At 46.7% G+C, this 16423-nt stretch overlaps 1 protein-coding gene across 2 annotated transcripts in view; it reads left to right on the plus strand.

Moving 5' to 3' along the window:
• TINAGL1 (tubulointerstitial nephritis antigen like 1) overlaps positions 1 to 16423 on the plus strand; it is a 106274-nt gene that overhangs the window by 11837 nt on the left and 78014 nt on the right. The window contains exons 7-12 of one of the 2 annotated variants that reach the window (XM_081200054.1): positions 721 to 871; positions 2023 to 2212; positions 2672 to 2717; positions 4945 to 5068; positions 8906 to 8951; positions 10017 to 10749. In XM_081200054.1, coding sequence (XP_081056180.1) covers positions 721 to 871; positions 2023 to 2212; positions 2672 to 2717; positions 4945 to 5068; positions 8906 to 8951; positions 10017 to 10160 — 701 coding nt within the window. In that variant the 3' untranslated portion in view covers positions 10161 to 10749. Of the gene's footprint in view, positions 1 to 720; positions 872 to 2022; positions 2213 to 2671; positions 2718 to 4944; positions 5100 to 8905; positions 8952 to 10016; positions 10750 to 16423 lie in introns of those variants that run through there. The other variant, XM_081200055.1, reaches the window with a different exon arrangement.

Here is a 16423-nt window from a genome sequence, read left to right on the forward strand (position 1 = left end):
TCACAGGTGGAAAGAATGTGCCATAACAATGATAGAGCAGGGAGAGGACGTGTCTTCTGCTACCTTCCTGATGCTCTGCTTTGGGGTGGGATAGGCTAGGCTAACCTCTCACCATACAGATGTTTTCTGTACCTGGCAATCTACTGCCAGTTCTTCTAGGTGCTCTGGGAATGGGCCTCATCCAATGACTCACACATCTTCAGAGGCCTGTAAATCTTAATTGCAGTACTGGCTCCTTTCCAACATCCCTGGCATGTCCGTGTCCCTGATTATTATCGCAGTGCTTGTTCCACCCTCCTGCTGTGACACTCTGTTGCCTCTTCCTCCCATTGTACATGTGCTAAGGGACTCTGGGAACAGTAGTTCTTGAGAGGGCATCACTCATAGGGAGGCACACTTCTTTCAAGCAACGCCCTAGACTTCCCTGTACAAGCTGTTTCTCACACATAGAGGGGCCAGCCATGCCTCATCTTAATGCAGATTGTGAACCTCTGGCGCCTCCCCCCCCCCATCCATACGACATTCTCTTCCTACTACTCCTGCCCCTCACTTTCTCCTCCCTAAATCTGGAGATTCCTTATGCTTTGAAAATCCAAATAGGAGAGCTGCATCAACTGCATGCTACTGTAGCACAATGCTAATGCTCCTGTGATTCAAGAAACTGGCTTCATCCTCATTACTAGCTCTCCAGACTTCTAACCACATGTGTCTTCTCACCAGCGGTGGCCTCGGACAGGATCTCCATCCACTCCATGGGACACATGACTCCCGCCTTATCGCCCCAGAACCTCCTCTCCTGCAACACTCGCAACCAGCAAGGCTGTAGTGGGGGCCGAATTGATGGGGCCTGGTGGTTCCTGCGCAGGAGGGGGTAAGTTTGTGCAAAAAAGTCCACTTCGTCACATTCAGAAATGGAACCTGGTGTAGCAATGCAAGTTGATGAAGTTGCCAACCTGCACAGGACAGAAAAGGTCTCTGTGCGAATGTGGCATGGTCTAGTGTAGCACTGGAGTCTTTCCAGAACCCTTTTGGATCTCCCAGATTCTGCCAGGCCCCCAGTTTTGCCTCAACCGTGAGTCCATGAAGGCAGAAAGAACAAAGGGATCATATGCTGAATTTGACTTAAACTCAAATGTTCAGGCATTGTCATTTTACAGCAGGCTGTTGAATTAGAGAACTGTGATGTTCAGACTTTCCACCTCTACATATATCTACCATGGAAGGCCAGTGCATTGCAGAAGATTCTGGGGAGTTTACATCTGCTGCACAATGATTCTGCATGGGGTGTTTCACCACTAGCGTGTATGGAATTGGAATCCCCCCTCCCAAAAAAATTGCACACAAGAGCAGTCATGGGGAAGAAACAAAGTTCAACAGTAGAACAGTTCCTTGGCATATTACTATCTAATGAGCTAGATGGACCTGTGGCCTGACTCTGAATAAGGCAACTTCCTATGTACATATTGTCTTTCGCAGAAGATCAGCCTCCATTACTCTCCTTGTCATGTGTCTTGAAAACTGCTAGGCAATACTGGTCTGGCATTTTTATAGGGCTGGAGGGCTGGGGCTATTAGCCTTTGATGACTGGAAAGGCTAGAAGGCTGGGGAAAGTATCAACACATCTAGCAGGGGATGGCATTAGGCAGGTGGGTTGGCATTGCTTGTATCTTTAAAAAATCTATAAATAATTGCAGCTTTGTGGGGGGGGAGCAAGGGGTGGAAGATCAGGACCATGACACATGAGGAAGGTGTTTTTAAACTGTCCCCCCCCATACTGTGTTCCTGATTTGGGGGGGGTGAATCCCTTCCTCCTTCCATTTCTATAGGAGGGAAAGGTTAAATAATCACCTCGCTGTTCATGCTGTCCCCATCCCGGGTTAGAGGGGTTTTGGTTTTTTTAAGGTACAGACCATGTTCTTAACATCACCCTTGGGAGTGAGCAAGTCTCCACATAAGCCGTTCAGTTACCTACAAAATCTCATACTTTTCTCCTTTCCCTCTCCCCCACCTTTGGTCTTCCAGAGTGGTGACAGATGAATGCTACCCTTTCACAAGCCAGGAAAAAGACAGCACCCCGCCTGCAACCCCTTGCATGATGCATAGCCGCTCCACAGGCCGGGGCAAGAGACAAGCCACGGCACGCTGCCCCAACCCATGGACGGACTCCAATGAGATCTTCCAGTCCACCCCTGCGTATCGCCTCTCCTCCAACGTGAGTGCTGTAGAGCATGGGCTGAGCACAGCTGATCGTTCTGGGCAGGGTTTTCAAGCTAGAGCTGTGTGCAAATAGCCACTTTAAATCCTCTGTCCTATTGGTGGGCACATCTATATTTGTGGTGGGGGCGGGCAGGGTCCCAGTACTTTATTTGTGGTGGGGATCACCCTTAAAAGTTGCAGTAGCAGATTTTCTTTCTTTTGTCACAAAGCAGTATTTTCCTGCTGCAAGGTGAAGCTTCAGCATCAACTATGCTGGCAGCCTGACCACCTTTTGCATCTTCCACCAAGTCCTAGCCTATGCATCCTTCTGGGGTGCTGTCAGCGGGATCTGCCATCAAAAATGGTGGAGAATATTGGGAGGAAATTTTACAAAGTATCCTTCTTTCTATGGGGTTTTTAAAGCTGTTTATGATATGTTTGTAAAACGCCTTGCTACTCTTCCGTCTGCTTGCAGGAGAAAGAGATCATGAAGGAGTTGATGGAAAATGGACCAGTGCAAGGTGAGCTATGGGTCTCCCCCAGGGGGAAAAAACTGAGAGGTTTGTAGCTACAGAGCTTTTCCACAAAGCACTTTGAGGAAGAGCAGTCTACCTGAGCATTTAGAACCTCAGAGGTCCAATTTGCTCCAGTGCTATGTCCTGGCCAGGAAGAGGGCATAGACTTGGCAGCCTTATCCCCACTGCCAGCCTGGTGTAGAAACAATTATTTACAGCACTGTGGTGCCCAGTATGGAAGACACAATGATGAGAACAGGGAGCCAGCTCCCAAAAATGTTGTCTTTTCATATTTTGTACAAAAAAACATGCCTCTGTCACAGCAACCTGCACTGCTCCTGTAACCCTCAGAGAACCCAGTAGAAGTTGGTTTGTGATCTTTAGGATAGGCACAATCGAGACAGACCCTCCGTTAGGAAATTATCAATGATTAAGCGCGAGGGAGTTGGACTCTGGCTTTCAATGGTTCACAGACATCTATGACTGAGATTTCTAAGACAGTGACGTAAGACAGAAGAAAACCCACATGCATTAATTCAGTGTTTCCCAACCACTGTTCTGCGGCACACTAGTGTGCCGCGAGATGTTGCCTGGTGTGCCGCGAGATGTTGCCTGGAGGGAGGCGGGTGAGTCGGGCGGCGAGAGGCGGGGCAGCGGCGGCGAGGAGAGGCCGCCCAGCGCGGGGCTCTCGCCGTCTGCCTGCCTGGCTGCCTGCGAGCTCGGCGGGCAGCGCCTCCGTCCGCAGCGCCCGCCTCGCGGCTCTCATTCCCTGCCCCTGCCAAAGCTCACCCAGCCAAGCCGCGCTCTCCTTCCTGCCTTGCTTTGCTGCCTCCTCCCCCCCCCACCCCCAAAGCTTGGAGGTTCCCCGGCAAGGGGGAGGGAAAAAAATTGAAACTTACACTTTCGTGCGTCCCTCCCGGCGTGACGCTGCACGCTGACGTCACGGGGCTGTAATGGTGGTGTGCCTCGAGATTTTTTTCATCAAACAAGTGTGCCTTTGCCCAAAAAAGGTTGGGAAACACTGCATTAATTAATAGGAAATTGCGTGTCCTTCTGCCACCGGTGCATTCATCACATGTGGGAAGAGGCCCTATGATCAGAGGTCCAGTCATGAACCACCCCCCTGCACATAGTTGGAAGGGGGCATTCTTGGGTGCATCAGCAAGGAAGGGGGCAGCCTGTGTAATCCTTTCACATGTTCTTTGAACACACAGAAAGTGTTTGCTCCATTTCACCAGCACCAGCAATCATGGAAGGGTTGTGCTGATAAACATATAACACTACATACAAACAGTTTTGCCATTGGGTAGGTGGGGGTGGAGGGCTTAATTTGTGTCTGGAGCTAGATATTATGAAAGCCATGTCCTTGTCTTCTAAAGTAGAGCACATTGGACGTTCAGCACCACAAAGCTGTTCAAAAGTTTGACAGGTGGAAAGAAAGAAAAATAGATTAATTCCAGTGGTCTAAATCTCAAAAGTGTAGTAGTAGTAGTAGTAGTAGTAGTAGTAGTAGTAGTAGTAGGATGATGATGATGATAGATGAACAAGATTTGTAGCCAGTGCTAGTCCTACTCAGAGTAGACCCATAAAAATGAATGAGTAAGACTAAGCTAGGCCTATTAATCACAATGGAGCAGCTCTGAGTAAAACATAGTTAGATACAACCCTGTGTTAGGGTCAGTTGATCTTAATTTGCTCCCTCCTATTCAAGTACAGCATTCTGTTCACAATGCCATACTGACTTTCAAAAATGGAAACACACAACCTGCAGACTACTAGCAATGGGTATCACCACCCAAGTTTTACCTCCTGCCTTCCAAGCCCTGCAAGCCCAATCACAATCCTTTCTGGCCCCCATGATCAGCTCCATCATCCATAGTGCAGAAATGCACACCTGCTTCTTGATGGAAATTCAGCGAGTCTACCTATCATAGAAATCTAAATGGTGTGTTCACACAGCAAACTTGCTTAATAATTATTCCATCTTCTGAAGAAATTCTGGCTTTGTGAGTATAACAAAGGATTCTCTGCCAGATTGCAATTACCAGGATCCTTTGGGGTGCACATATGCAAGTGTGAATGCGCAAGCCACAAGAGTTATAAAACTGATACACGTTTGTAGTGCAGACAGGCCTCCAAAGGGTTGGTGGTGAAGTCAACGTCAGAGGTGGAGGGTCTGTGCCTGTCGTCTTTTTCCTGTTGCTTACTTCATCTCCTTTCTCTTCTTGTACAGCCATCATGGAGGTGCATGAAGACTTCTTCATGTATAGAAGTGGCATTTATCGGCACACATCTGTAGCAGCTGGGAAGCCAGAACAGTACCGACGGCACGGCACCCATTCCGTCAAAGTCATTGGGTGAGGGATATTGCTTGAGGGGGTAATGTTGGTGGAGAGGTGTTCAGGGGCTGCCTTTCTATTGATCACAGGAATATCCAATCGCATGGTATTCTCACATGTTATGTCCTACTGGATCATGCCAATAGGGCTGGTTCAGTCGAGCGTTCTGTTTCCCACAGTGGACAGCAGCTTCTGAGAGCCTCAGAGCAGGGCATGAAAGCAACTGACTGTTGAACCACTCTGAGAATGGTAGCTTTGTGGGGGCAATAGGGGCCTCCTAATAACTGTGGTTAAACCACAGAGCCTAGGGCTTGCTGGACAGAAGGTCAGCGGTTTGAATCCCCACGACGGGGTCAGCCCCCTTTGCTCGGTCCCTGCTCCTGCCAACCTAGCAGTTCAAAAGCATGTCAAAGTGCAAGTAGATAAATAGGTACCACTCCAGTGGGAAGGTAAACGGTGTTTCCGTGCGCTGCTCTGGTTCGCCAGAAGTGGCTTAGTCATGCTGGCCGCATGACTGTACGCCGGCTCCCCCGGCCAGTAAAGTGAGATGAGCGCCGCAACCCCAGAGTCGTCCACGACTGGACCTAATGGTCAGGGGTCCCTTTACCTTTAACAGCTCTCAGCACCCATAACAACTGCAGCTCCCAGAATCCTTTGGGGTGGGGAAGGCATGACTGGTTAAAATGCTATCATGGTGCTATAAATGTATGGCATGAACTTGGCCTGTGTATGTTTTGGTGGAGAGGTGTGTGAGCTTGGCCCTGGTCCCAGAATTTGGGAGAAGGCACCAGTTGCAGGAAAAAGGAATAAAGGAGACCTTTGGGTAAAGAAAAATGTTTGTTTTTGTTTTTTAAAGGTGCTCCTGAAGGCCTCTTCTCTTTTCCCAGGGTTGGCTTGGGTGGGTGGGGGGGGGGAGAGAGTTGCAGAGGACATCCTCCACAGACTGTTTTAACCTAGAAGAGGGGGCAGAATTTCCTCACATTACTCCTTCCTCTTTGTGGCTCTTCTTGGACCCCTTGGACCTGGAGTACTGTGTCCAGTTCTGGGCACCACAATTCAAGAAGGACACTGACAAACTGGAACGTGTCCAGAGGAGGGCAACCAAAATGGTCAAAGGCCTGGAAACGATGCCTTATGAGGAATGGCTAAGGGAGCTGGGCATGTTTAGCCTGGAGAAGAGGAGGTTAAGGGGTGATATGATAGCCGTGTTCAAATATATAAAAGGATGTCACATAGAGGAGGGAGAAAGGTTGTTTACTGCTGCTCCAGAGAAGCGGACACGGAGCAATGGATCCAAACTACAAGAAAGAAGATTCCACCTAAACATTAGGAAGAACTTCCTGACAGTAAGAGCTGTTTGACAGCGGAATTTGCTGCCAAGGAGTGTGGTGGAGTCTCCTACTTTGGAGGTCTTTAAGCAGAGGCTTGACAACCATATGTCAGGAGTGCTCTGATGGTGTTTCCTGCTTGGCAGGGGGTTGGACTCGATGGCCCTTGTGGTCTCTTCCAACTCTATGATTCTATGATGACTGCCTGGCCTTGTGACTCTTTGGAGCTTACTCTGCCTGCCTCTGTCTCTCTCTCTGTGTGTGTGTGTTTGATAGTGGGCACCATAGGGAGTTCAACATGTTTCCTCTCTGCGGTGCCTCGTGGCTTCCTCTCCACTTTCCCTCATTTGGTGGGCACTGACTGGACAGCGGAGTTTGATCCATGCCAGCTCACTGCTGCTCGAGGAATGAGGAAGGAGAACTAACAAGAGAGGCCCCGCAGGGGGAGAGTAGAGGCTCTTGAGAACAAGTCACTGCCAGATAAGGCCACTCTTTGGGGGGAAAGTGAGAACTTTTCTCTCTGACGTCAAACAGCCGCCAGCCGGGTGAAAGAGTCATTCTTTGGGTGAGCTGAGCACAGCTGGAGCAGATTCCCCTCTGAGATCTCTTTCACCAGGACTGAAACGGCTTCAGAGACTTATTCCACAGCATGCAAAAGACTCTCCAACGTTTCGCAGATGAAATGGGGAGACTGCTGTGTGTGTTTTTAGTCTGTTATGGCTAAAACAACTAATGCATCATCTGCAGTATACATTTTAAGCAGTTTTATATCACTTTAAACAGTCATGGCTTTGCACCCTCCAAAGGATTCTGGGAACTGTAGTTTGTGAAGGGTGCTGAGGGCTGTGCCTTAGACTGAGAGCCTGAAGGGAAGGGAATAGATTGTCTTCTCACTTCTAAGCTGTTGTGGATGAAATGCTAATAATAATAATAATAATAATGCTACTTATAATACTGTGTGAGGGACGAGGAATTCTCACTGGATTGGAACAAGCTGGGAATACAGCAGAAACCTAAACAAAACATTGGCACCAGGCGATGCTTTGAGTCTTTTTAACTTGACTCACAGACTGCAAGTACACAGAATGTTGCCACAGTTACCCATTCCAACACTGAGATCAAAACACTCAGAGATGGGCAAAGGCCTCTGCTTAGGGCAAAGGAAAACACTGAACTATGGGGGCAAGCTAAGGAGAAACAAGTGGAGGGCTCCCAGCCAGCTAGATCATGCTATCTTTTCCACTTGGGCTTATCTTCTCAAGCTGCTTGCAGAAGGAAATGACAGACCAGATTCTGAGCTAATCAGTAAGGAATGAAATGGGAAACCCCTTCCAGTCGGACACCAAGCCTGCTTTGCTAACACCTGACCAAGAACTTTGGGCATCTCTCCCGGACAGGCAATATGAAGTATTGCCACTAACTTTGATGGCTTTATTAGGGGACTAGACAGATTCATGTACCAGCAGCTACTAGACATTATATTTATCTGTAACCTCCAGATTCTGGGCAATAATGAATGGTAGAGCATCTGCTTTGTATGCAGATGGTCCCAAGTTCAATCCCTAGCAACATCGCCAGGTGGGACTAGGAATGCCCCCTACCTGAAACCTTAGACAGCTGCTGCCAGTCAGTGCAGAGAACACTAAGCCAGATGGACCATTGTTTGACTTGGTATAGGGCAGCTTCCAAGGAAGGCTTTCCCCTCCATGTGCTACTTGTGGGATTCCTAGAGGCATCTGGTTGTCCCATCGTGGAAAACAGGATGCTGGAGTCCAGAGGGTCTCTTGTTATGATCTTCTCAAACCGGAAGGATGAATGTAATGGGGTTGGTTAAAACCTAGCAATCAAAGCAACAACAATGCTTCATTTTTTGTGAAATGCATCCCACTGAGCAAGTCTGTCATAAAACAGCTTCCTGGCATGTTAAAGAAGGAATGGGAATTATTATTATTATTATTATTATTATTATTATTATTATTATTTATTATTTATACCCCACCCATTTGGCTGGGTTTCCCCAGCCACTCTGGGCAGCCCCCAACAGAATATTAAAAACATGATAAAACATCAAACATTAAAAACTTCCCTAAACAGGGCTGCCTAGTGGCCCAAACACTGGATGTTGCCTCTGAAGCATATATTTTTTTCCAGGTCCTTTTGGCCTTATCATATTTTAGTTAAAGTGTGGCAAAATATTTATCACTCACAGTTTCATTTGTAAGTATGGACCGAAGAATCAGTCAAATTTCATTTTGGTTTCTTATCTTTCCAGTCTTAAAAATGTTTGCCACATTTCCACGTAATATTATTATTACTGTATTAAGATCTGCATGAAAATTCATCAGCGTTTTGGTCCGATTACTCCAAATATACACATTTTTTTTGCAAGCAGTTTCCCTAATATTTGTTAATTGTCCTTCATCAGAAGATGCCTGGGTGGTGTGCAAATGTGTGGCTGAAATCTTTTGCATAGCACATGTTAAGGAGGACCACTCAACAAAGCTGTCTCTTTCATTCTGTGTCACAGGTGGGGAGAGAAACAGCTGCCTGATGGATCAAATCAGAAATACTGGGTGAGTGCTGCCGTTTCTTAACCAGGAATTGCCACAAATTTAGGTATTGTTCATTTGAGGTATTTCATTTAAGGTCTTCCATCATAGAGTTCAAGGTGGCATAGATGGGTGCCCAGTCAGGGCATTTCCAGACTGTCACTGTTTTCAGGTGGAATTCAGTCAAATCCTGGCAAATTCAGCCTGTGCACTCAAAGCTGATTTGGAACTCTTGTGAAACAAACCTGCTTCCCTAAGAAATCAGACTCGCGATAAAGAAAAATATGGGGAAATGAAAGTGTGTGATAAAACTCCCTTGACACATCTAATCTCCCCACAGACAAATCAGGATGAATGCTCATTAAACAGGGTGTCAGGGAGCAACCTCAGTGTGGGGGTGACGATCGAGACACTGACCCAGACCCAAATTTGTTTTAACTTCAGCAAGTGGCTGCAAAATATACCTTCAAAGCACACTATGGGACCTTTTAATAATTATTCGTTATCCTAGACATCTATTTCTCCGGATCTCTCCTGCTCCGCTGTCTGCAAGTAAGCGCTGCTGTAAATGAAGTTTGAAGACAGTGCCAGTCAGCTGATTGGAAACTCTGGAATGTAGCCGGTCCCAGCAGGGCTTGAAGTCACCACCAACCAGCTGGTAGCGGGTGGCATCAAGCCATGCTGCAAAGGAAAAAGGGTTCCCTGAGGTGGGTGCCCCCTCCACCTGTCACTGACCCACTGGGCTCAGGATCTGGCCTGTTGAGATGAAAATGTTCCCCATCCTCGTTTTAATGTGAGACTTGGTGTAGCAAAGCCACTATGAGATAGTGTTACAAAGCAGGAATCCCCAGTTTAAAACTCGCCTCTGCCATGAACTCACTTGACAGCCTTAGGTGAGCTTCTCTTTTTCTCTTTGCAAGATAATGGGGATAATGCTGACAATACATGCCTTGCATGCTTGCTGTAAGGATGGCAACAAGATTGCTATGTATGAATGCTACGGCGCAGTATAAATGTGAAAAGCTGTTTTGTCGGAAACCATTAATGGCTCATGTTATCTTCTGGGCAATTTTGTGTCTCTGGCTTCAGATTGCTGCCAACTCGTGGGGCAAGGACTGGGGAGAGAACGGCTACTTCCGCATTGCCCGTGGGGAAAATGAGTGTGAGATTGAAACCTTTGTGGTAGGCGTCTGGGGCCGAGTTGGGATGGAAGACATGCACCACAAGAAGTGAGGAACTTGGGAGGCAGACCTTGCATCAGCAGGTCACCAGGGAGAACTTCCTTCCTTTTGCTGCCCACACCTTTTTTCTTCTCCAAAAAAAGAAAACAAAATCAAATCCGAGATCTGGACCAGCCAAAGAACACCACACAGCTCCTTTTCATCACTGTGTCTGTCTCTGAAGAGAACAATTCTTGACCACATTCTGGGATCTGCACAAGACTGTGTGAGGCCTAGGACTGTTCTTGAAGCCCTGGGCATGTCTAAAAGGCTTTGGATGGCCTTCTTGGAAACTTTGGAAGCTCCTTGAGAACTCAAGAAACAGCTGGAGAAGGGGAAGTTCTGTCAGAAGGGACCAAGGAAAGTTATTCTGTCTGACACCCCCTTGCTCCTCTGCATCTTTGTTAGCCTACACACAAAGCCCAAAGTGTGCCAGAGAGACATCAGAAGCAAATAAGGAACACCCTGTCAATTTTGCCTGAAGAGTGGCTAATGCCATATAGTGAACTGTATGGGAGGACAAATCAGCATCTCATTTTCTGTGGGTATCCAGTAATCTCTTGTACACCTCACCAGTGCCTCAAAATGAAGCCATTTCGGAAGTGCTGGTTTCTCTGACCTGATGTTCGACAGTGGTTTGAGTCAGGAACAAGCCTCTTTCGAGGAATTGGCAGCCATTGTAATGCCAACAGTTGTGGGCTTCTCATGTCAAACCATTTCGGGCCTCAGATAACATGGGATCTCCCCTTAGCTGCTCCTTCTCCTCACACATGTACCAACGCCAGTCTTATGGAGACCACACAAAAACAATCAGGCCTCACAGCCTAATACACATTGTCTCTCGTAAACACTCCCATAGTTTCATTCCTAGCCACTCCGTATTCCCATTGCTTTACCTCAGCCTGGCTGACATATGAAAGAAAAGAAGGAATCCCAAATCTCAAGTCTGCCAGGTGATGCCCTCACAAACAGAGGAGTCAGTCCAAATCACAGGAAGTGCTGTGATTTTGAGAAGACATTTCTAGAACTGCTCAGTTAGGTCCATCATTCTTGGAGGCCCAATCCTGAAATGGAAATGGCATCCAGTTACAGAATGAAGAAACAACCCCAAAGACTGGGTTTTTCTAGATAGCTTTGCCCAGGCATGTGGTAAATTCACCTGGGTGGTGGAACGAACTACTGCTAGGGTTCCTCCCCCCCAAAAAAGGTTGTGTATCTTGTGATTCCTGGTGATCAACCAAACAATTGGAAGACAAGCAATAGTTTTCAAGAGAGCTGAGGATGGTATGAAGGAGGCATTGTTGTTAATTGTATTCACACCCTTTGTATTTGTCTGGCAATCCTCTCTGATCAAATGAATTTGGCAGATTTTTGAAACATGGCAGAAACCATCCATTAAGGAGGCTGAAGCAACATGTTATTAAAAAAAGGTTGGGCTGACACTGAAAATGGCAACCTTTCAGCCAAGTTCTCCATAACTTAGTCCATGTCCTTATGACATCTCTAAGCTGAACACTGCCCAACTGCTGCCAAGGGCGGCCAATGTTCTGTAGCAGGAAAACACACCGTATCATGATGTCAGGAGTTTGCAGAAGAAGTTGTGCTTCTTGGAGGAAGGAACTCGGCATGGGGTTCCTGTGTGCTTTACTCTGTGCTAGAGTAGAGTGTTTGTTTGTGCCACAGGGGATGACTCCATTGTACCACCTTCAGTTATCTGAAAAATGCATTTGCCTGCCTACTGGCAGAGCGAGCCAGAATCAGCCCCCTGTCCTGCTAGAGCCCCGTGCTCTTTCCCTACCACAATGCCATTTCTCCTCTCTTCCAAATTAGAAAATAGGAAATCCTTTTTTCCCCCTCCTCCCAACCTCTTTAAAATCCCGTGCTGTTTTCTCATTTGTCCTCCCGAGATCTCTTGCAAACACAGAGTTTTGCTGACATGAAGAACTCGGTGCACCAGCCCATATATTATCCATATTGAAAGCCTTCATTCTCCCCTGCTCTGGCCTCACTCTGCCCCTACCAGTTATCCCTGTCCCTTTCTTTCATGTTTTAGCGCCTGTCTCTGAGCCTTCTGTACAGGATGTGGGGGTCTTTGGGTGCTTAATCCCACCCTGGCTTAGTAAGACCATTGTTGGGAGTTTGGTGCTGATGAAAGGGGGCTTTAGTCAGGCGTCGTGGCTGGTTCTGTCAGTTTTTGCAAGCTTCACAAGCGTCAGTGTAAACACTGAGCTGCCCCCATTCATGTGAAAGAAGCAGAGAGTGAAAGTGCACATTAAAGTGGAGTGCGTTCACGCCTGACTGAGGCAGCGAGGCTTTAGGGTAAGCGTCTGTGCCAGCACTCCATATGGAGTCCAAATGAAGTTTTAACAAGGGAGGGGCCACCAAGTACATGTGCCCAGATCAAAGCAGAAAAAGAGACATCCAGGTGATTGTGGATTTTCTAAGCCTGGACCTTGGCTTATACCTCACAGGCCCATAAAGCTGTGGCTGGGACTATACCACTTCAGACTGCAGGTGGTGGTGATGGATGCATGGACTGTTCTATGAAAATTTTAAATAAAAACAAGGAAAGCGAGCATGCTAAGGAGAAAGCAAGGTGCAAACCCACCTCCATGGCATCTGTCCAGGTAGATGGCATTTTTAATTTTGGCATGAAAAGTATTCCATCATGTGTGCCTCCACTCGCAGTCTGCAATAACCCAGACACAAGTTGACCACCTCCAGGAGAACTAGGCCACTGCGTGAAAGCAGAACAGAACTGCCTCCATCCACCTGTCCATTTCAAAGTGCTTTGGGAATGGAAATGTGCATTGGGGATACAGTCAAGCTCTGCAGTCCACGCTTCCATCCTAGGTTGACTTGCTGTCCTCGCTAAACTGTTGGCAGCAGCTGCAGCTGTTTTTAGGAACAGCCTAGATTCTGATATCCATCTGTAACTACTGTGCAATAATCATTGTGGGCAATCCTCTTATGCTGCCCACTTCCTGGCTATTATAGCTCCTTCCCTTCTTCTTTTTCCTTATCAAAGCTTTTAACTGAAAAAGGAAAGATAAGAAAATGTAATGAATTGCCATCAGTACACCTGTGCACCCATTGCCTAAACTTGGTAGCCCTCTTCCAGAGAATGTTCAGACAGGCATACATGTCTCAGTTTATTTCTCTACATTTAGTTGCTGTGCAGTTCATCAGTAGCTGAATGTGTGAAGTAACTGGTGTCCTTGAACTGTGGTGAAATCTTTGTGAAGAAGGGAGTTTCTCTCAAGGTTCCTCAAGGCTGTGTGTCTGAAGACCCTACAAATGGCCAACCAATGCATGGCTGCTGGAGTGTAGTGAGGTTTGAGTGAACATCCCTCCAGTCTGCGACATTTTATCTGCAATGGCCTGTTTACATAGGGTTGCCATAGCTGCTGAGCTTTCTTTGGGAAATCTCTGATAAAATTGAAGTTTTGGAGCTTTTTAAAAGGAAATTCGACAAACAACAACAACAACACTTTCAACATGGGTTGCTATGGGTTCCCAGTTGTTTTAACCTCTTTTGGAAATTCCACTGGGACTCCATTTTCAACAGGCGAATCTTGGATATGTCCAGGGAATTCCAGACATATGGCAGCCCTACATTTACACATGCAAGTCATCACTTGCACCCGAGGCCAAGTCATGCAGGAGAATGAGATGAAAGAACCTAGTGGTTATAATAATAAAATATAATTGATTTAGACTGCGGGTTGGCGATGCCATTTTGAAATGTTTCCCCCAGGTTTTAAAAATAATTCACTGAGAGTAACGAAAAACCCTACCGTAGCTGATATAAATGTTACGAGTGCCTGGTTTTAAAAGCTCTAACCCCAGCCATGCACTCTGCTGTGCTCGCAATGAGATTTTAATGTATCAGCACATTGAATAATGTGATCTCCCACCTGCCCTTTGATATTATGTACCTTGTTCTCCCACCTCAGGACTCTTGCCACCTCTTCCTGCTACATGTACAGCCTGTGCTTAAAATAATTTCAAAACTTGAGGGATTCAAAATGGTCACAGCTGACTTGGCTGCTAAATTCAGCAAAAGTGAGCCATGGCCTTGCCTTTTCAGGTAGCGCCATTGACCAAAATGTTCCCAGAACCCAGTTATTCCCCATGTTAGGAGACTGGCTATTATATTAGTGCCTGCTCTCCCTGCCCCTTTGAAGCACACAGCATAACATTGACTGGATATAGGTGCATTTGTGCAAATTGTTGTTGTTGTTTAGTCATTTAGTCGTGTCCGACTCTTTGTGACCCCATGGACCAGAGCACGCCAGGCACTCCTGTCTTCCACTGCCTCCCGCAGTTTGGTCAAACTCATGTTTGTAGCTTCGAGAACACTGTCCAACGATCTCGTCCTCTGTCGTCCCCTTATCCTTGTGCCCTCTATCTTTCCCAACATCAGGGTCTTTTCCAGGGAGTCTTCTCTTCTCATGAGGTGGCCAAAGTATTGGAGCCTCAGCTTCAGGATCTGTCCTTCCAGTGAGCACTCAGGGCTGATTTCCTTAAGAATGGATAGGTTTGATCTTCTTGCAGTCCATGGGACTCTCAAGAGTCTCCTCCAGCACCATAATTCAAAAGCATCAATTCTTCGGCAATCAGCCTTCTTGATGGTCCAGCTCTCACTTCCATACATCACCACTGGGAAAACCATAGCTTTAACTATACTGACCTTTGTTGCCAAGGTGATGTCTCTGCTTTTTAAGATGCTGTTTAGGTTTGTCATTGCTGTTTGTGCAAATTATGGGCTAGCAAAGATGAAAACTAAAACGAATGGTGACAAACAGGGAACTTCCAGACAATCTGTTTATTGAGCATTCATCCTGACTTGTTTGCAGGGAGGCTCATTGGGGTTTGCTGTTTAGTGAACATTCATCCTGATTTGCTTGTGGGGAGGCTGGTGGACGACTGCGGAGGGTGTTGCATCCAGCTAATGTTATCCCACACATTCCGGAGCATTTCCCTGTCACTTTCCCTATTGCTGAAAGTCTGACCGAGTGGGTTTGTTGCCCAGGACCTCTCAGTCAACTGTAATTGCACAACCGGAATTTGCCCAGAATGTGACTAAATTCCACCCAGAAATATGAACAGCCTGGAAGCGCTCAGAGACATAAATGTTGCAAACCTAAATAAATATAACCAGTTTGTCTGTTGCGGCTTTCCATAAAGAATCATGGAAAGATTACTGATCCAGGAGGTGATGCATGTGTTAAAAGTCTATTTATGTACATGGATCTCTTCAGCTGGCTCAGAGCACCTGTGTATTATCCACATGCTCTGGTTTCTGCATAGAGAGAATCTCCACCTTTGCAACTAACAGCTGACACTTGCATGAATGAACGAAACTTGATGTGTGTGTGGCGGCAGCGGCAGGGAGCCCTGCTCCAAATTCTCAAGTTATTACATTCCAAAGAAGTTGCTTCTGATCAGGCGTAGATCAAGAACTTATTCAAAGACAGAAACAATCCTACTATCTTGTCTATGCAGAAGGTTTTGTATTTCTAAGAGCCTTTTTATATTTATTTTGCTTATTTGTAAATAAAGTGCATCAAAGACAGTGGCAAGAACTGTGTGTGGCTGGTTTCTTTCTTTCCACCTGGAGCCTTAGGCAAAATTTTAGCATGCACACCCCAGGAAAACACACACACTGAACTGGGAGAGGTTATCCGCTGGTATTTGGAAACCAACACTGAGGTTTTCCTAAAGACACTTAAACTTGAAAAATTCATTAATGTACAAAGGAAAACTGGCGTCTTTGTAACTTCTTGAAGAGGCTGCTTTTTATTTATTTTTTTGTCCCGATGGGGTTTTTCCTCTTGGGGGAAAATTTCAGCAAGAAAATGTCAGTTGCAAAAAGAGTCAAGAATGACAATCTTGTGGGTTTTTGTTTTACATTGAAAAAGGACAGGAATGCCATCACACTTTTGTGTCACGTCTGATCTGTAGCCAAACTACTTTTGTGACCAGAGGTATCTTTTGATACACCCAAACTTGGCCTACCTGGCAAAAACTTGGCCTCATTGCAAAGCACCACGGGAAGGGGAAAAGACAGAAGCAAACTCTTCCTGCTCTCACTTCCAGCCTCAGCTCTGGCCCCAGGGGCTTTTGCTCTGAGACGTCTGCAGGCATGCCCCCCCCCCCCCGCTGGATGTGTGTAGAGCCGGGCGGGGGGAGGTCAGCACCTGGAAAAGCTGCACAGTCAAGATAAGAGCCTCGGCCATTGTCTCGCTTCCTGTTATGCTGGGATGCATTAAC

The sequence above is a fragment of the Podarcis bocagei genome, assembly GCF_964188305.1.
Source record: "Podarcis bocagei genome assembly, chromosome: 7".
In the NCBI taxonomy this organism is placed as follows: Eukaryota; Metazoa; Chordata; class Lepidosauria; order Squamata; family Lacertidae; genus Podarcis; species Podarcis bocagei.